Genomic DNA, 18,994 nt, shown 5'->3' on the forward strand with positions numbered 1-18,994 from the left:
ACTGGGCGCCTGACGTCAAGGCCGAGGGGGGAGGAAGGAAACTGCCCCCCGGCAGCAGGACCGGGGGGGGCCGGGGGGACCCCCCCCAAGCCAGCAGGGCCGGCACAGCCCCCCCACAGCACCCGACTGGGCAGGGACCCCCCAAACTGGAAAAGGACCCCCCCAAACTGCTTAAGGACCTCCAAAATTGGACAAGAACACCCCCCCCCCCAAACTGGGGAAGGACCCCCCCTGGACTGGGCAAGGACCCCCCTGGACTGGGCAAACACACACCCCCCAAACTGGACAGGGACCCCCCCCCCCCCAAACTGGGACACCCCCCCACCCCCAAACTGGTTGAGGATCCCCCAAACTGGTTAAGGACTCCCCAAACAGCACACGCACCCCCAAACAGACCCCCCCCCCAACCTGACCCCTCCAAACTGACCCCCCCCAAACAGCAACACCCCCAACAGACTCCCCCCAAACAGCACAGCCCCTCCAAACTGACCCCCCTAACAGCACACACACCCCCAAACAGACCCCCCCCAAACTGACCCCCTCCAAACAGCACACCCCCCAACCTGACCCCTCCAAACAGACCCCCCCAAACTGACCCCCCCCAAACAGACCCCCCCCCCAAACTGACCCCCCCCAAACTGACCCCCCCCGAACTGACCCCCCCAAACTGACCCCCCCCGAACTGACCCCCCCAAACTGACCCCCCAAACAGACCCCCCCGAACTGACCCCCCCCAAACTGACCCCCCCAACTGACCCCCCCAAACTGACCCCCCCCAAACAGACCCCCCCCCTCCAAACTGACCCCCCCGAACTGACCCCCCCCAAACAGACCCCCCCCTCCAAACTGACCCCCCCGAACTGACCCCCCCCAAACAGACCCCCCCCTCCAAACTGACCCCCCCAAACTGACCCCCCCCAAACAGACCCCCCCCTCCAAACTGACCCCCCCCCAAACTGACCCCCCCCCCGAACTGACCCCCCCCCCCAAACTGACCCCCCCAGCACAGGGGGCCCCCCCGGTTCTGGCGCCCCCTGGCGGCCACCCGCGGGGCTGCAGGAGCGGGGGCGTGGCTTGAGCCGTGGGGGCGTGGCTTGAGAGGGTGTGGTCCTTTTATAGCCCGGGAGGGGGGAAATGCCCGCCTATCTTTATCATTGATTGGCAGGCAGGTGGGCCAATGGGGACACATCCCCCACAGGATCCTTGTCCCCAGGGATGTGACCCATGGGCTCCATGTCCCCATGGATATGTGACCCATAGCTCCATGTCCCCATGGGTGTGTGACCCATGGCCCTGTGTTCCCATAGCTCCATGTCCCCATGGACGTGTGACCCATGGCCCCGTGTTCCCATAGCTCCATGTCCCCATGGACATGTGACCCATGGGCCCGTGTCCCCATGGATATGTGACCCATAGCTCCTTGTCCCCATGGGTGTGTGACCCATAGCTCCATGTCCCCATGGACGTGTGACCCATGTTCCCATGGATATGTGACCCATGGCCCCGTGTTCCCATAGCTCCATGTCCCCATGGACGTGTGACCCATGTTCCCATGGATATGTGACCCATGGCCCCGTGTTCCCATAGCTCCTTGTCCCCATGGGTGTGTGACCCATGGGCTCCATGTCCCCATGGATATGTGACCCATGGCCCCATGTCCCCATGGATATGTGACCCACAGGCTCTTTGTCCCCATGGCTGCATGCCCCCAAGGAGCTGTGACCCATGGGCCCCATGTCCCCATGGATGTGTAACCCATGGGCTCCGTGTCCCCAACCCACAAGGATCTCCCACCCAAGGGCTTCCTGGGGCACAAGCTCCACCATCTCCACAGCTTCATCAGCTCTTTGTCCCCAAGGACCCCATGACCCGCTGACCCTCCTCAACCCCAGAAGATCCCCCACCACCCCTTTCCTCCACAAGAAACCCTTGGTGTCCACGGGCACCCCGTTGGGTTGCCACCCTTCTGGCAAGAAAGAAGAGACACAGGGAGAGGTGGGGGCCGATCCGAAGCTGCTTTATTGGCCACGTTGGGATAGGTCGAGCGCGGACGCAGGGGCCAAGCCGACCCCGGAACAGTCACAAATACAGCACAGGCAATAATAATAATTAATAATAATAAAAAATTAAACATCTCCTGGGGGTTGGTGGCCCCGCACAACAAAAATATATATATATAATATATAGAGAGAGGACAGAGTCAACGCTGGCGAAGCTTGGTCACGAGAGAGGGACGGCGCGGGGTTGGGGACGCCGGAGCCACCGGCGGGACCCGTGCAGGGAGGGTGGACGGGGCAGAGCAGTTCACAGTTGGGTGGGGGAACGAGCGGGACGGGAGCCCACCCAACGTCGTGGGTGCTGGAGAGGTCACCTGGAGGCCCAGCATCAGCAGTGGGGCTTGGACCCACCAAGGGGGATGGGGATGCAGAGCGTGGGCACGGCGCATGGACAGCCCGCTCCCCAGGGGGATGGAGATTTGGCAGGGGGCACCTCCAGGGTGACGGAGATGCTGCAAGGACCCCCACGGGATGGTGGGGCTGTGGCACAGACACCTCTAAGGTGATGAAGGTGCCACAGGGACTCTCCAAGGGAGGTGGAGACACCTCTAGGGTGAAGGAGATGCCTGCATGGACACCCCTTCCGGGGATGATGGAGATGACAGAGACACCTCCAGCATAACAAAAATGACACAGGGACCTTCCCAGGGTGAGGGAGATACAGCGTGGACATCTCCAGAGTGATGGAGATGGCACAGGGACCCCTCCCAGGACAACAGATCAGGCACAGACACCTCTAAGGTGTCACAGATGCCACAGGGACCTTCCCAGGGTGATTGAGATCAGGCATGGACATCTCTGAAATGAAGGAGATGCTGCATGAATCCCCACGGGACGATGGGGATCAGGGACAGACACCTCTAAGGTGATGGAGACACCACAGGGACATTCCCAGGGTGGTGGAAATCAGGCATGGACATCTCCAGAGGGATGGAGATGCTGCATGAACCCCCATGAGATGATGGGGATTGGGCACAGACACCTCTAAGGCAATGGAGACAACAAAGGGACCTTCCCAGGTGGGCGGAGGTTGAGCAGGAGCATCTCCAAAGCAATGGAGATGCTGCGTAAAACCCCATGGGATGACAGGGATTGGGGACAGACACCTCTAAGGTGGTGGAGACACCACAGGAACCTTGCCTGGGTGGTGGAAACTGGGCAGGAACATCTCCAGAGGGATGGAGATGCTGCGTGAACCCCCGTGAGATGATGGGGATTGGGGACAGACACCTCTAAGGTGATGGAGACACCACAGGGACTTTCCCAGGGTGGTGGAAATCAGGCATGGACATCTCCAGAGGGATGGAGATGTTGCATGAACCCCCATGAGATGATGGGGATTGGGGACAGACACCTCTAAGGTGGTGGAGACACCACAGGAACCTTGCCCGGGTGGTGGAAATTGGGCAGAAACATCTCCAAAAGGATGGAGATGCTGCGTGAACCCCCATGAGATGATGGGGTTTGGGGACAGACACCTCTAAAGCATCTGGGATGCCGCAGGAACAATGGACACACATCACGGACACCTCCAACATCGCTGACGCCCCACATCCAGGCGCCTCAAGCTGTCCTTCTACCTCAACACCCCAACCCTTGGGCCAACTGATCCAAAAAAAAAAAAAAGGTGGTGGGAGGGGGGGAAAAAAAGCCAAAAAACACCCAAAAAAGCCACCACCCGGGGAGGGAGGAGGTGCCCGTGTGTGACGGGAGTGGGGACCCACCACCCGCCCCGTTCACAACGCGAGGAGCGAGGGAGAATTCAAGGAGTCCGAGGACTGGTCGCTGCTGCTGCTCCGCTGATGCGAGGCTCCGCAGGTGGCTCCCTCTGGGTGGGTGAACACAAACGAAGACGTATAGGATGGGTTAGGTGGCCCTGAGGACACCCCGGGCGCGAAGCAGCAGCTGGGGAAGGGGCCCTGGGCGCTCGGCTGGAACGGACCCGGGGGGAGGAAGGCGACGGTCCCCGCCGACTCTTCCTTGCCCAGGGTGCTCACCTCGGCGGGGCCGGCACCCAAGGAGCCGACGTCCTCGAAGGGGAGCTTGCAGGCGGGGGCGTGGGCCACCAGGACAAACTCCAGCCGTTCCTTCTCCTTCTGCAGCTCGGCGATCTCCGACTCCAGCTCGGCTTTCTCCTCCTCCAGCTGGTCCGTCTCCTGGGGGGGGAGCAGCGGGGTGGGGTGAGATGGATGCCGCTGTCATCGTCCCCCACCCTGACCCAGGGGACGTCACCCACCCATGGCCTCCAGGATGGGGTCCTTCCTCCCTCCAGCATCCCTGGGTGCCCATCTGATGTCCCTGCTCCTGGGGACGGCACCGTCCCTCTCCACCATCCCTAGGTCTCCATCTGATGTCCCTGCTCCTGGGGACAGCACCGTCCCTCTCCACCATCTCTAGGTCTCCATCTGATGTCCCTGCTCCCAGAGATGACATCGTCCCTCTCCACCATCCCTTGGTCCCCCTCCCATGTCCCCTGCTCCTGCGGACAGCACTGTCCTCCTCCAGCACCCTTGTGTCCTCCTCCCATGTCCCCCACTCCTGGGGCCAGCAATGTCCCCCTCCAGTGTCCCTCTACCGCCTTCCCCTCCATGTCTCCAGCTCCCAAGGACATCATTGTCCCCTGCCAGTGTCCCTTGGTCCTGGGGACACCACTGTCCCCATCCAACACCCCCAGCTCCCAAGGACGTGCACCCGTAGGCATCCATCTGTCCCCTCCAGCACAGACAGGTCCTGGGGACATTGTCCCCCTCCAGCATCCCTTGGTCTTGGGGCCACCACTGTGCCCATTTGATGTCCCCAGCTCTGAGGCCATCATCATCATCATCCCATCCCAATGTCCCTTGGTCTTGGGGCCACCACTTTGATGTCCCCAGCTCCTTGTCTGATGTCCCCAGCTCCCTGGAATCAGGGTCTACAGGCATCAACCTGTCCCCCTGTGATGTCCCCAGCTCTGAGGCCATCATCATCCCTTCCAGCATCCCTTGGTCCAGGAGCCACCGCTGTCCCCATTTGATGTCCCCAGCTCTGAGGCCATCATCATCATCATCCCATCCCAACATCCCTTGGTCTTGGAGCCACCACTTTGATGTCCCCAGCACCCTGGAATCAGGGTCTACAGGCATCAACCTGTCCCCCTGTGATGTCCCCAGCTCTGAGGCCATCATCATCATCATCATCCCTTCCAGCATCCCTTGGTCCAGGAGCCACCGCTGTCCCCATTTGATGTCCCCAGCTCTGAGGCCATCATCATCATCCCTTCCCAATGTCCCTTGGTCTTGGGGCCACCACTTTCCCTGTCTGATGTCCCCAGCTCCCTGGAATCAGGGTCTACATGCATCAACCCATCCTCCTGTGATGTCCCCAGCTCTGAGGCCATCATCATCATCATCCCTTCCAGAATCCCTTGGTCCAGGGGCCACCACTGTCCCCATCTGATGTCCCCAGCTCTGAGGCCATCATCATCATCCCTTCCAGCATCCCTTGGTCCTGGTGCCACCACCATCCCCAAACATTCCCGGTGACCAGCCCCCACAGACACGGCCATCCCTCCACCACCCCATAGACCCCCCCATCACCCCACCCGGCCGCGGTGACATCACCACCCAGCGCATCCCCGAGCTCTCACCGCCTGCAGCCGATCCGTCAGCTCCCGGCGCCGGTTACGGCACTTGGCCGCCGCCAACTTGTTCCTCTCCCGCCGCACCCGGCGCTTCTCCTCCTCCTCCGGCGTCAGCTACCAAAAGGCACGGCACCGTCAACCAGCCGTCCCCCACGGTCCCACCACCCTTTGGGTGCCCACCCCACAGGACCGGGGACCCCCCCCACACCCCCCAGACACACACACACACACTCACCGTCTCCTCACGGCTACGCCGGGGTCGTGCACGGGTGGGACGCGGCGGTGGCGGCGGTGCCGGCGCGGTGGTGAAGGCGCCCATGCCCGGCGCGGAGTAACTGGGTCCCGGGAGGTCGTAGGGATCGACGGGGGCGGCGTGCGGGGGGTGCGCCATGGGTGCCCCCCCGGGGGGCTGCGACTGGGCCACCGAGGAGATGAGGGTGGGCTGCACCAGCCACTGCAGGTCCTGGCTGGTGGTGATGGCCGTCACCGTGGGCACGAAGGAGCCGGGCATGTCCCCCAGGCCGCTGCACTCCTGCGGGGACACGAGGACGGGGGGGGGGAGACACGGGGAGGGAGGGTCAGAGCGGCACGGGGGCACCCAGGGGTGGGGGGGGAACACCGCCACCTGCGCGCCCTGCGCCGAGGTCTGGCACCAACACGCAAGAGGTCCTCGTGCCCCCGGCGCCGATGCGCGAGAGCTCCCTGGTACCGATTCACAACATCCTTGTGCCCCCAGCACCAACGTGCAAGAGCTCCCTGGTACCGATTCACATCTTTGTGCTCCCGGCACCAACGTGCAAGTGCTCCCTGGCACCAATTCACAACATCCTCGTGCACATGGCACCGATGTGCAAGAGCTCCCTGACACCAATTCACAACATCCTTGTGCACATGGTGCTGACGTGCAAGAGCTCCCTGGTGCAGACGTGTACAACATCCTTGTGCCCCCAGCACCAATGTGCAAGAGCTCCCTGGTACCGATTCACAACGCCTTTGTGCTCCCGGCACCAATGTGCAAGACCTCCCTGACACCAATTCACGACATCCTCGTGCCCCTGGCACCAATGCACAACACCCTCAGGTCCCTGGCACCAACGTGCAAGAGCTCCCTGGCACTGATGCACAACATCGTTGTGCCCCTGGAACCAATGTGCAAGAGCTCCCTGGCACCGACACAATGCCCTCAGGTCCCTGGCACCGACGTGCACAACATCCTTGTGCCCCTGGCACTGATGCGGAAGAGCTCCCTGGCACTGACGTGCAACACCCTCGTGCCCCTGGCACCGATGTGCAAGAGACCCCCAGCACCAACGCAAAACACGCTTGTGCCCTTGGCACCCACGTGCGAGTGCCCACCCCCCCCAGCACTGACACACGAGACCCTCGTGCCCTGTTGCACGAGGCCCCCAGCACTTGTGCACCAACGTGCAAACGGCCCCAGCCCACGAGTGACCCAGCTCCTGGTCCGTCCCCCCCCCCACCCTGGGACACCCCTTCTGCCTCCAGCTGTTTGCAGCTGGTGGTGCCCCCCCCCCCCCGCACGCTGCCGGGGCACACGAACCCCCCCAAATCCCCCCGGGGACCCAAATCTCGCGTGGAACTGAGTGGGGGTGGGCACACTGAGCCCCCCCCCCCCCCCCGTTTCCCGATTGACCGGGAAGGTTTGCACTGGGACAGGTACGCATCCCCCTCCACGGCTGCACCAGGACGTGCGTGGGGGGGTGTGTGTGTGCATGTATCTCACCCCCCCCCCCAAATTTCCACGAGTGGGGGGGACTTGAACCACCCACAAACCGGCTGCGGGGGGGAGGGGACACGCACTCAGCACCGAGGAGGGGGGATTACACGCTGCCCCCCCCCCCCGCTTGCACCGGGTCCGGTTGCGTGGGGGGAAGCACTAAACCACGCGTGAACCGAGACACCCCCCCCCCGCACCGGCGGAGATGTCAATCACCAGCGGGGGGGCGTGGCCAATCGATCAATCAACGCGGGGGGCGTGGCCTAGCGCCCGGAGGGGGCGTGTCCTCCCGTTCCTTAGCAACAAGGCGGAGGGTGGGGGGGGGGGGGGAGGGGACGGGCGTCCGCCGCGTTCCAAAATAAACCCGCGCGCGCCGTACGTGCGCCGCGTCATCACGGAGGGTTCCAACGCGTCACGCGTTTACGCACGACCCCGCCCCCTCGGTGCCCGCCGCCGCCGCCGCCGCCGCCTCCTCCCCCGGGCCGGGACTCACCTGCGCGGCCGCTGCCGCCGCCGCGGGGCTCCCGAAGGAATCGACCGAGGAAAGGTACTGGGACTCGGCCGAGGGAGAGGAGCTGCACCGGGAACCCGAGTCGTAATCACCGGGGAAACCCTGGTACATGGCCCCGGGGGCGCGGGGGCCGCCCCGCCACGCCAAGGCTGCGGGTCAGGCTACCGGCATCCCGGGTTAACCGAGAGCACGGACACCCCCCCCCCCCCGCTCCCCCCCCCGGCGCTTCTCTCTGCTCCTCCCGCCGGTTTAGGGTGACGGTGTCGGCGGGAGGGGGGGGCGGGGTGTGTGTCTCTCCGGTGGGAAGTGCCGGTGCGTTCGTCCCAGGCTCCGGTTTGCCGGTGCAAAGTGCCGGTGCGCCGCTACGAGTCCCGGTGTACGCGTCCCAGGCTCCGGTTAGCAGCTACAAAGTCCCGGTGCGTTGCTACAAGCTCCGGTGCATCCGTTCCCAGGCTCCGGTGCGCCTCTACGAGCCTCGGTTCGCCGGTACAAAGTCCCGGTGCAGCCGTCCCAGGCTCCGATTCGCCGCTACAAAGCCCCGGTGCAGCGCTCCAAACCCCGGTGCATCCGTTCCCAGGCTCCGCTTCTCCGGTACAAAGCCCCGGTGCGCCTCTACAAACCCCGGTGCATCCGTTCCCAGGCTCCGCTTCGCTGGTACAAAGTCCCGGTTCGCCGTTATAAGCCCCGGTACATCCGTTCCCAGGCTCCGGTTCAGTCCGGTGCAGAGTCCCGGTTGGCCGCTATAAGCTCCGGTAAATCCCTTTCCCAGGCTCTCGGTTCCAGCCGCTACGAGCCCCGGTACATCCGTTCAACGTCCCTGCTCCGCCGGTGCCAAAGTGCCGGTAAACGCTCCCGCCGCTTCCCCCGGTCTCCGCTTTTTATGAATGAACCGCTCACCGCCGCGCCGCCGCTTTATACGGCGGCGCTCCGCCCCCTGCGCTGACGTCACGCCCGCCGCCGCCGCTGCTCCGGGCCCCCCGGGACCCCCCGGACCCCGCAGTCCCCTTCGCCGCCGTTACCGCCGCCGTTCTGCGGCCCCGGGAGCCGCCGCCGCCGTTAAGAGGCTCCGCGGCGGGCGGAGAACGGGGGGGATCCCTCGCTCCGCCCCTCCGGAGTTCCTGTGACGCAATTAGCCATATATGGGCTTGTCTCGGAGTGTTTGTTTGGTATCCTAGCAATGACGTCACAGGGAATCCCTTCGCCGCCGCCGCCGCCGCCGAAACGCGTATTAATAGAAACGGGCGCCGCGGTTCTAGAAACGGCCTGAACCGTCCGGGGCGACGGCCCCGCACCCCCGGTAACCCCCCAACCTCGGGACCCCCCTCCCCCACGCGAGACCCCCTCCCCACCCGGTGCCCCCCCCCTCGGTAGCCCCCCGGTACCCCCTTTCCCCCCGGTAACCCGCCCCCGGTGCTCCGTCCCCCCCCCCGGTAACCCCTCCGGTAACCTCTCCCCTCCCGGTGACCCCTCCCCACGCGGTGACCCCTCCCGGTAAAGCCCCCCCCCCCCCCCCCCGCCCCCAGCACGTCCCGGGGTGGGGGTGTCTCGGTAGTGGGGGGTGGGGGAGTGACACCGGACTGCAGGACCCCGGTACCGGAGCACCGGGACGTTACCGGGACCGAGCAGTGAGTCACGGCGGGGGGGGGGGGGTGTGTGTGTGTGAAGGGTGGCGGTCCCGGGGCACCAGGAATTTTCCCCGGGGATGTTACCGGTACCAGAGTGCAGAACTCGGGGGGGGGCGGGGGGCCCCGGTATGGGGGTGCCGGTACCGGGCCAATGGGAACTTCCCCTCCGGTGTGTTACCGGACTGCAGAGCATCGCGGGGGGGGGTTGTGCCGGTACCGGGCAATGGGACCCCCCACACACACCTCCGGGATGTCACCGGGGCTGGGCTGCAGAGCACCGGCGAGTCTCCGGTACGGGGTGGTGGCACACCGGGGCGGGGGGGGAAGGTTCCCGGTACCGGGGTGCAGGGGTTACTACCGTCCCCATCCCTCGCGCTCCCGGGACGGGCACGGGGGGGGGAAGGGGGGTGTCCCGGTACGGGAGTGTCGGCAGCCAGAGCCCCCGGGGGGGTTCCGGTTCCTTTAGAGGACCGGGGGTGACACCCGAGGCTGATGTCACCGGCGGGAACCGGCGCTGAGTCACGGCGGGGCCACGGCGACCGGGGGGCGGGGGGGGGCCCGTTCCCACGCCCATTCCTTCATTCATTCATTCCTTCATTCATTCCTTCATTCATTCCTTCATTCATTCATTCATCCCCCTCCGTCATTCATTCATGCCCCGCCCCCAGCTCGGGGGGCGGGGCCCAGGGTCGCAGCCCCGGTTGTCCCCGCCCCCCCGCGGCCCCCCGCGTGTCCGTCCGTCCCCATCCCGGTGCTCCCCGGTGTCCCCGGCCCCGGGTGTCCCCAGTCCCGGTGCTTCTGGTCTCGGGTGCCCCCTGTCCCGGTGTCCCGGCACGGTGCTCCTGCTGCCGGGGGGGCCGCAGCCCCGGGGGTCCCGACCGGGCTCTCCCCGGTGTCCCCAACCCCTGTGTCCCGGTTCCCGGTGCCCCGGCCGGGCTGTCTCCTGTGTCTGGGCCCCGGTGTCCCGATCTCTCTGGCCGGGCTCTGGCCGGGCTCTCCATCCCCGGTGTCCCATCCCCTGTCCCGGTGTCCCGGGCGGGCTCTCCCCGGTGTCCCCATCTCCGGTCCTGGTGTCCCCATCCCCGGTGTCAGTGTCCCATCCCCGGTGTCCCATCTCGGTGTCCCCATCCCCGGTCCCAGTGTCCCCATCCCCGGTGTCCCATCCTGGTCCCGATCCCCCCCATCCCGGTGTCCCCATCCCCGTCCCGGTGTCCCCCCATCCCCGGTGTCCCAGTGTCCCGGCCGGGCTCTCCCCGGTGTCCCCATCCCGGTGTCCCCATCCCTGTGTCCCCCATCCCCGGTGTCCCCATCCTGGTCCCGGTGTCCCCCCCATCCCCGGTGTCCCCATCCCCTGTCCCGGCCGGGCTCTCCCCGATGTCCCCATCCCCGGTGTCCCCATCCCCGGTCCCGGTGTCCCCCCCATTCCGGTGTCCCCCCCCTATCCCCGGTGTCCCATCCCCTGTCCCGGTGTCCCGGCCGGGCTCTGCCCGGTGTCCCCATCCCGGTCCCGGTGTCCCCCCATCCCGGTGTCCCCCCATCCCGGTGTCCCCCCATCCCCGTGTCCCCCCCTCCCCGTGTCCCCCCATCCCGGTGTCCCCCATCCCGGTGTCCCCCCATCCCGGTGTCCCCCCCTCCCCGTGTCCCCCCCTCCCCGTGTCCCCCCATCCCGGTGTCCCCCCATCCCGGTGTCCCCATCCCGGTCCCGGTGTCCCCCATCCCGGTGTCCCCCATCCCCGTGTCCCCCCATCCCGGTGTCCCCCATCCCGGTGTCCCCCCATCCCGGTCCCGGTGTCCCCCCATCCCGGTGTCCCCCCCTCCCGGTGTCCCCCCATCCCCGTGTCCCCCCATCCCCGTGTCCCCCCTCCCGCCGTCCCGTCCCGTCCCCACGTGCCGCCGCCGGAGTAAACACGGCGCGTGTCGCCCCGGCGACGGCGTTCCATCCCCCTGACGTCACCACGTCCGGCGTCCTTTGTTTACGTCGCGCGGCAACCGCCGTACCCTTGGCAACGAGAAAGGGGGCGGGGCGAGGCCGGAGGGAGGCGGAGTCAGGGGCGGGCGGGAGGCGGGGTCAGGGCGAAGGGGGCGGGGTCAGGGCGAAGGGGGCGGGGTCTGCGCCGCGGGATTCCCGCGCGTTTCGTTGGGCTGGAGGGGACACGGGGGGGACAAAAACACGACACGGGGGAGGGGACACACGACACGGGGGGACACCCAGGCGTCCGGGCTCCCCCATTGCCCGGCTGCTGAGTCAGCACAGCCCAACCCGGCAGCGGTGGGGGGGACCCAGTGCCCCACTCGTGTTCACTCGTGTCCTGCGTGTTCCCTCACGGCCCCTTGTGCCCCGCTCTGTCCCCGCACAGACCCGTGTCCCCACGGCCCCGCGTGTCCCTTGTGCCTCCCTGTGTCCCCTCATGTCCCTGTCCCCCCCCTCCATGCCCCCCCCACTCCCCCCCCCGTGTGCCCTCCCACGCCCCCCCGTGTCCCGTCCCCCCCCCCCGTCCCCACACCCCTCGCACAATCAAGCCTGGCTGTCACAAGAGTTTTTATTAAAGTCTGACACACACCCCCACGCAGGTGAGGTGGGGGGAAGGACACAGAGTGGGGACAAAACCCCCACCTCCCCCGAGTGACCCCCCCCACGCAGGGTGGGAGGGACGTGGGGAGACCCCTCCCACAGCCCCCCCACCCCCAGCTGTCACCTCGCGGGGGGGACACACACGGGGGGGGTCACTGCGGCTTCGCTTTGGCACTCGGGAGCTTGGCCTGGATCCTGGGGGCAGAGCGGAGTTGTGGGGGTCGGGGGACCCCAAGACCCCCCGGGAACACCCGTGGGTGGGGTTGGGGTCCCCAGAGGGTGGGGTTTGGGGGTGCAGGGGGGGCTGGGGTGCAGGAGGCGGGCTTTGGGGGTGCAGGAGGTGGGTTTTTGGGAGTGCAGGTGGGTGATTTTTGGGGCGTGAGAGATGGGGGTTTGGGGTGCAGGGGGTGGTTTTGGGGTGCAGGGTGGGTTTTTGGGGTGCCCTCACCTGGCTCGGAGGTGACCCAAGTGGTTCCTCACCAGACTCACATACTGGTCAATCTGGGCCTGGGGACATCGGGGACATGGGGGGGGGGGGCAGAGGGGCACCCCTCGACCTGCCCCGCTGTCCCGTGTCCCCCCACCCCGTGTCCCCGTACCTGGTGGTGCCGGTAGAGCACGGGGAAGGTGAATGCGCCGATGACGCCTGGACGGGGAGTACCACATCACACCAGGGCCCCGTCCTGTCCCCCCGTCCCCGTGCCACCCCCCTGTCCCCCGGCACACCTTGTGTCCCCCATGCCTGTCCCCTTGTCCCCCAGCCATATCCACACCCTGTCCCCGTGCTGCCCGGCATCCCTCCGCCTGTCCCCAGGCCCCGTGTTGTCCCCTGGTGCTGTCCCTGTCCCCATCCCATGTCCCTGTCCCCATCCCATGTCCCCATCCCAAATCTCTGTCCTCGTGTCCCGTATGTCTGTCCCATGTCCCCATCCCACATCCCTGTCCCCACTCCATGTCCCCATCCCAAATCCCTGTCCTCATGTCCCATCCATCCCCCATCCCTGTCCCCATCCCACATCCGTGTCCCTGTCCCCTGTGCCCATCCCACATCCCTGTCCCTATCCCAAATCCCTGTCCTCATATCCCATATATCTGTCCCGTGTCCCCATCCCATGTCCCCATCCCACATCCCTGTCCCCATCCCACATCCCTGTCCTCATGTCCCACCTGTCTGTCCCATGTCCCCATCCCAAATCCCTGTGCTCGTGTCCCATCCATCCCACATCCTTGTCCCCATCCCACATTCGCGTCCCACATCCCCATCCCCTGTCCTTGTGCTGTTCCTGTCCCCGTCCCCATGCCACCCCCATCCCCGTCCCGGTGCCACCCCCATCCCCGTCCCAGTGCCACCCCCACCCCCATCCCGGTGCCACCCCCGTCCCCATCCCGGTGCCACCCCGGTGCGGTACCCGCTCCCAGCAGCGTCAGCCCGTTGCAGACAGCCCCCACGTAGGTCAGCAGGTAGAAGAAGAAGGCGAACTGCGGCCAGAGCCCGGCGTCACCGTCACCGCCCCGGCTGCCCCCCATGCCACCAGCGTCCTTGTGCCCCACGTCCTCAACACCCCTCGTGCCCTCGTGCCCCCCGTGTCCCCCTGTCCCTCAGTGTCCCTTGTCCCCCCCCACACCCATGTCCCCCACATCCCCCCACATCCCCCATGTCCCCGGTGTCCCCCACTTCCCCCCCCGTGTCCCCAAAGCCCCCCGCGTCCCCTCGTGCTCCCCGTGCCCCCCGTGTCCCCTCCACATGTCCCCATGTCCCCCACATCCCCCCCACATCCCCCATGTCCCCATGCCCCCGGTGTCCCCACTTCCCCCCCGTGTCCCCGTGCCCCCCGTGTCCCCCACATCCCCCCCATGTCCCCAAAGCCCCCCGCGTCCCCTCGTGCTCCCCGTGTCCCCGTGCCCCCCGTGTGCCCCACATCCCCCCCGTGTCCCCGTGTCCCCGTGTCCCCCACGTCCCCTCCGTGTCCCCCCCAGCCCCCCCGCAGGGTGACGGTCACCTTGAGGGACTCGGGGACGCTGTGGACGAGGAAGAGGCGGGTGAGGGTGCGGGTGGCGGCGGCGAGGTGTCGGGCCAGGCGCCGGGCCCAGCGCTGCTGCTCCTCGGGGCTCAGCCCCACGGCCCCCTCCCACTGCGTCCTGCTCGGGGACGGGGACCGATGGGGGGGGACGGGGACACCCCGCGGGGTGGGGGTGAGGATGGCCGGGTCACCCAGGGCGAGGGGACGGGGACGGCAGGGACACCCCACGGGGATGGGGACACCCCATGGGGCTGGCAGGACCCCCCCTCCCCCCCAAGGACAGGGACCCCCCCAGGGAAAGGGACACCACCCCCCAGAGAGGGACACCCCCCCACTAAGGACAGGGATGGGGACAGGGGGGTCCCCTAAGGACAGAGACCCCCCCTAAGCACAAGGACCCCCCCCAGCACAGGGACCCCCTCCCCCAAAGACCAGGAACCCCCCAAACACAGGGACCCCCCCAGCACAGGGACCCCCCCACAAAGACAAGGACCCCCCCCAGCACAGGGACACCCCCCCCAAAGACAAGGACCCCCCCCCAGCACAGGGACCCCCCAAACACAGGGACCCCCCCCCAAACACAGGGACCCCCCCAGCACAGGGTCCCCCCCAGCACAGGGACCCCCCCCAAACACAGGGTCCCCCCCCCAGCACAGGGTCCCCCCCAGCACAGGGACCCCCCCCCAAACACAGGGTCCCCCCCCAGCACAGGGTCCCCCCCCCAAACACAGGGTCCCCCCCCAAACACAGGGACCCCCAAACACAGGGACCCCCCCAGCACAGGGACCCCCCCCAAACACAGGGTCCCCCCCCCCAGCACAGGGTCCCCCCCCAGCACAGGGACCCCCCCCAAACACAGGGTCCCCCCCCAGCACAGGGTCCCCCCCCAAACACAGGGTCCCCCCCCCAGCACAGGGACCCCCCAAACACAGGGACCCCCCCCAGCACAGGGACCCCCCCCCAGCACAGGGACGGGGGGCAGGGTCCGTCCCCGCCGAGGGTCCCCGGGGTGCCACTCACCGGCAGGGGTGCTCGGGGGGATGCTCGGGGGGGTGCCGGCGTAGCGCCCGCAGGGTGACGCGGTGCAGGCGCAGGGGCAGGGTGACCCCCAGCACGGCCAGCGCCCCGTAGGCGCCCACGCTGACGGCGCTGAACCGCGCCAGGCACCCCAGGGTGCCCAGCACCCCCGCCAGCGCCAGCGCTGACCGGCCTGGCGCCCGCCAGTACAGCAGCTCCCACACTGCGGGGACACCGCGCTGCGCCCAGGGCTCCCAGTGCCCCCAGTATCGCCCCCAGTGCCCCCAGTATCCCCTCCAGTGCCTCCCAGGGCTCCCAGTATCGCCCCCAGTGCCCCCAGTATCCCCTCCAGTGCCCCCAGTATCGCCCCCAGTGCCTCCCAGGGCTCCCAGTGACCCCAGTATCACCCCCAGTATCCCCTCCAGTGCCTCCCAGGGCTTCCAGTGCCCCCAGTATCGCCCCCAGTGCCTCCCAGTGCTCCCACTATCCCCTCTGGTACCTCCCAGTGCCCCCCAGTACCTTCTAGTGCCCCCTCAGTGTTCCCAGTGTCCCTCCAGTGCTCCCCAGTGCCCCCCCCCCAGACCCGTTGAGCCCCTCTAGTGCTCCCAGAGCCTTCCCAATGCCTCCCAGTATCCCCTCCAGCACCTCCCAGTGCTCCCAGTACCGCCCCCCAAGCCCTCTCAGTGTTCCTCCAGTGCTCCCCAGTGCCCCCCCAGGGACCCATCGAGCCCCCCCAGTGCTCGCAGAGCCCCCCCCCCCCCGCCCCGGTGCTTCCCAGTGTTCCCAGTATCCTTTCCAGAGCCCCCATGCCCCCCCCCCGCCAGCACCCAGCTGTCCCCAGCCCGAGTGACAGCCCCAGGTGCGGGGACGGGGAGCACCCACCTTCCCCCCCCCTCCTCGGGGTGCTTCCCCCCCCCCATGGGTGCCCCCCACACCCACCTTGGCCCTCCATAGCTCCCGGGGGTGCTGCTGGGGGGGGGAGGAACAGGGACACGGGACTTTGGGGGGGGGCACCCCTATTTTTAGCCACCAATCGCACCCCGACGCCTGGGTCCACCCCGCAACCGGACGCCTGGGTGCCCCCCCGCCCCGTGGGTGCCCCCCCCCCCCCCCCGCCGTGGGTGCCCCGAGGCTCTGATTGGCCGCTCACCCAGGACATCAGCTCCCAGCGGGCTCGGTGATTGGTCGGGGGGCGCCGGGGGCGGATCCGGGGTGGGGGGCGCGGGGGGGGGCGGGCGTGGGGCCCCCCCTGCGGGTGGGGGGGGCAGCGTGGGCGGGGGGGGGGGCCGTGGGTTCTGCTGCTGCGGGAAAGGACGGGGAGTGGGGGGGGGGCAGGGGGGCCCGAAACAGCGTCCCGGCCCCCCCATGGCCCCGAGCCCCCCCCCGGGACCTCCCGTTGCCCTGAGACCCCCCCCGTCGGGCCCCCCCACTTGGGTACCCCATCACCCCCAGCCGCCCCCGGACCCCTCATAGCCCCAAGCCCCCCCTTGGGGACCCCCCATTGCCCCGAGCCCCCCTGTAAGGACCCCCCATGACCCCCCTCAGGGAGCCCCGGGGCCCCCCCACGGCCTCAGGCTGCCCCCCCCCCAGGGACCCCCATCACCCCGAGTCCCCTCCATGACACCCCCCCCCATACCCAGGCTCATGGGGGTCTCCTCGGTCTCAGGACCCCCCAACTCCGGCAGGGCACCCCCAACCCCCAGCTGCCCCTCGGGAGGGGCTGGGGGCTCCTCGGGACGCTTTGGGGGGGCCCTGGCAGCCAAGTGGGGGTCCGGCCCCCGGGGGGACCCCCCGGGGGGCCCCGAGCTCAGGCGGGGAGAGCGTCCCCGACGGGAATCTCGACGACAGCGGGGTCCCGGCTCGTTGTGGGGACCCCCTCCCCTGAAGGCGATGTAGGAGAAGGTGAGTTCCCGGGGGGATCCCCGGGGTCCCCCCCCCGCCGCCGTCGCCCCATCTTCATCCTCATCCTCCTCTTCCTCCTCGGGGGGCTCCGGTGCCGCCTGCAGCTCGGGGAAGTCCGACTCCTCGTTGCCACCTTGGGGTGGGGTATTTTTGGGGAGGGGGGTGTCAAAGGGGGGGTGTCAGGGTATCCCCCATGCCCCCTCCTCCCCAAAGGTGCACCCCAAAATGGGGGGGCTCGGCCCCACTCACCCTCTGTGGAGTCTGGCGTGGTGGAGGCCGTGGATGGAGCCTCTTCTGGGGGGGGGGGGGCGCAGAGGGGATGGGGGGCCGTGGGCACCCCCACCCATGTCCCTGCCCCCCCCAATGCCCCCCCAAGTCTGCTCCTACCCCCCCAGTCCCTGTGCTCCCCCCCCCAGACACACCCTGCCCCGTGTCCCGTCCCCGGTGTCCCTGTCCCCCAGTGCCCCCAGCCCCTCCCGGGGCCCCATCCCGGGTACCCCCATCCCGGGTACCCCCATCCCCAGCCGCTCCCGGGTACCCCCATCCCTGGGACCCCCATCCCCGGTACCCCCATCTCCAGCCACTCCCGGTGCCCCCATCCCTGGGACCCCCATCCCGGGTACCCCCATCCCCAGCTGCTCCCGGGTACCCCCATCCCTGGGACCCCCATGCCAGGTACCCCCATCCCCGGTACCCCCATCTCCAGCCACTCCCGGTGCCCCCATCCCTGGGACTCCCATCCCGGGTACCCCCATCCCCAGCCGCTCCCGGGTACCCCCATCCCTGGCCACTCCCGGTGCCCCCATCCCTGGGACCCCCATCCTGGGTACCCCCATCTCCAGCCACTCCCGGTGCCCCCATCCCTGGGACCCCCATCCCGGGTACCCCCATCCCGGGTACCCCCATCCCTGGCCACTCCCGGTGCCCCCATCCCCGGTACCCCCATCCCGGTCCCCCCATCCCGGGTACCCCCATCCCGGGTACCCCCATCCCTGGCCACTCCCGGTACCCCCATCCCGGGTACCCCCATCCCGGTGCCCCCATCCCCGGTACCCCCATCTCCAGCCACTCCCGGTGCCCCCATCCCGGTCCCCCCATCCCCGGTACCCCCATCTCCAGCCACTCCCGGTACCCCCATCCCGGTGCCCCCATCCCCGGTACCCCCATCCCTGGCCACTCCCGGTACCCCCATCCCGGGTACCCCCATCCCGGTCCCCCCATCCCCGGTGCCCCCATCTCCAGCCACTCCCGGTGCCCCCATCCCCAGCCGCTCCCGGTCTCTCCACCCCCCGCCCCTCCCGGTGCCGCCGCCCCAGATACCTCCGTCCCCGGTCCCCCCATCCCCGGTCCCCCCATCCCCGGCCCCTCCCGGTGCCGCCGCCGCCCCTCCCGGTTCCCGGTGCGTACTGCAGTGGGCGAAGCCCAGGACCTGCCCCATGGCGGCGGCCCCCGCATGGGGCTCCCGGTTCCCCTCGGCCCCGTTACTCCCGGGCCGGCCCCGCCGCGCATCACCGCGACGCCATGGCGGGGCCCGCGGCGGCGGCGGCGGACAAAGGGCGGCGGCGGCGGCGGCGGGCGGGGCCCGGGGCGGAGGGGGCGGGGCCAGGGGCGGGGCCGCACCGGAGAGCCCGGAACCGGGCACCGGGTTACCGGCACCGGGAACCGGCACCGGGGCCCCCCAGTCCCCCTCGGAGCCCCCCCGAGAGCCTCCCAGTATGTCCCAGTGCCCCCCAGTACCCCCTCAGAGACCCCCAGTATCACCTCAGAGACCTCCAGTGCCCCACCAGTACCCCCCAGTATCACCTCAGAGACACCCAGTGCCCCCCAGTGCCCCACCAGTACCCCCCAGTATCACCTCAGAGACACCCAGTGCCCCCCAGTGCCCCACCAGTACCCCCCAGTATCACCTCAGAGACCCCCAGTACCTCCCAG

The 18,994-nt window shown here is 68.4% G+C and overlaps 2 protein-coding genes and 1 long non-coding RNA gene across 4 annotated transcripts; 1 reads left to right on the forward strand and 2 right to left on the reverse strand.

Annotated features, from left to right (window-relative positions):
• Positions 1-2,004: 2,004 nt before the first annotated feature.
• FOSB (FosB proto-oncogene, AP-1 transcription factor subunit) lies at positions 2,005-8,382 on the reverse strand. Of its 2 annotated transcripts, XM_075738583.1 has the most exons (5): positions 7,908-8,382; positions 5,912-6,208; positions 5,683-5,790; positions 4,055-4,213; positions 2,005-3,885 (listed from the first exon to the last, which is right to left on the reverse strand). In XM_075738583.1, exons 1-5 carry the CDS (start codon positions 8,034-8,036, stop codon positions 3,820-3,822), a joined length of 759 nt encoding a protein of 252 aa, XP_075594698.1. In that variant the 5' UTR covers positions 8,037-8,382; the 3' UTR covers positions 2,005-3,819. The 2 variants fall into 2 exon arrangements, with proteins under 2 accessions (XP_075594698.1, XP_075594697.1); XM_075738582.1 differs by having other exon boundaries at positions 2,005-4,213.
• Positions 7,840-9,080, forward strand: LOC142599041 (uncharacterized). Its single transcript, XR_012832791.1, has 2 exons — positions 7,840-7,961; positions 8,378-9,080. It is a non-coding gene; the product is annotated as an uncharacterized LOC142599041 (long non-coding RNA).
• Positions 9,081-12,076: 2,996 nt separating this feature from the next.
• RTN2 (reticulon 2) lies at positions 12,077-18,739 on the reverse strand. Its single transcript, XM_075738586.1, is given in 11 exon segments — positions 12,077-12,317; positions 12,571-12,629; positions 12,722-12,768; positions 13,532-13,601; positions 14,123-14,254; positions 15,160-15,383; positions 16,311-16,409; positions 16,797-17,141; positions 17,144-17,195; positions 17,312-17,356; positions 18,470-18,739. Coding segments are annotated over 11 exon segments (1,218 nt in total). The 5' UTR covers positions 18,572-18,739; the 3' UTR covers positions 12,077-12,274.
• Positions 18,740-18,994: the final 255 nt, after the last annotated feature.

The sequence above is a fragment of the Balearica regulorum genome, chromosome 34 (assembly GCF_011004875.1).
Source record: "Balearica regulorum gibbericeps isolate bBalReg1 chromosome 34, bBalReg1.pri, whole genome shotgun sequence".
Classification (NCBI taxonomy): domain Eukaryota; kingdom Metazoa; phylum Chordata; class Aves; order Gruiformes; family Gruidae; genus Balearica; species Balearica regulorum.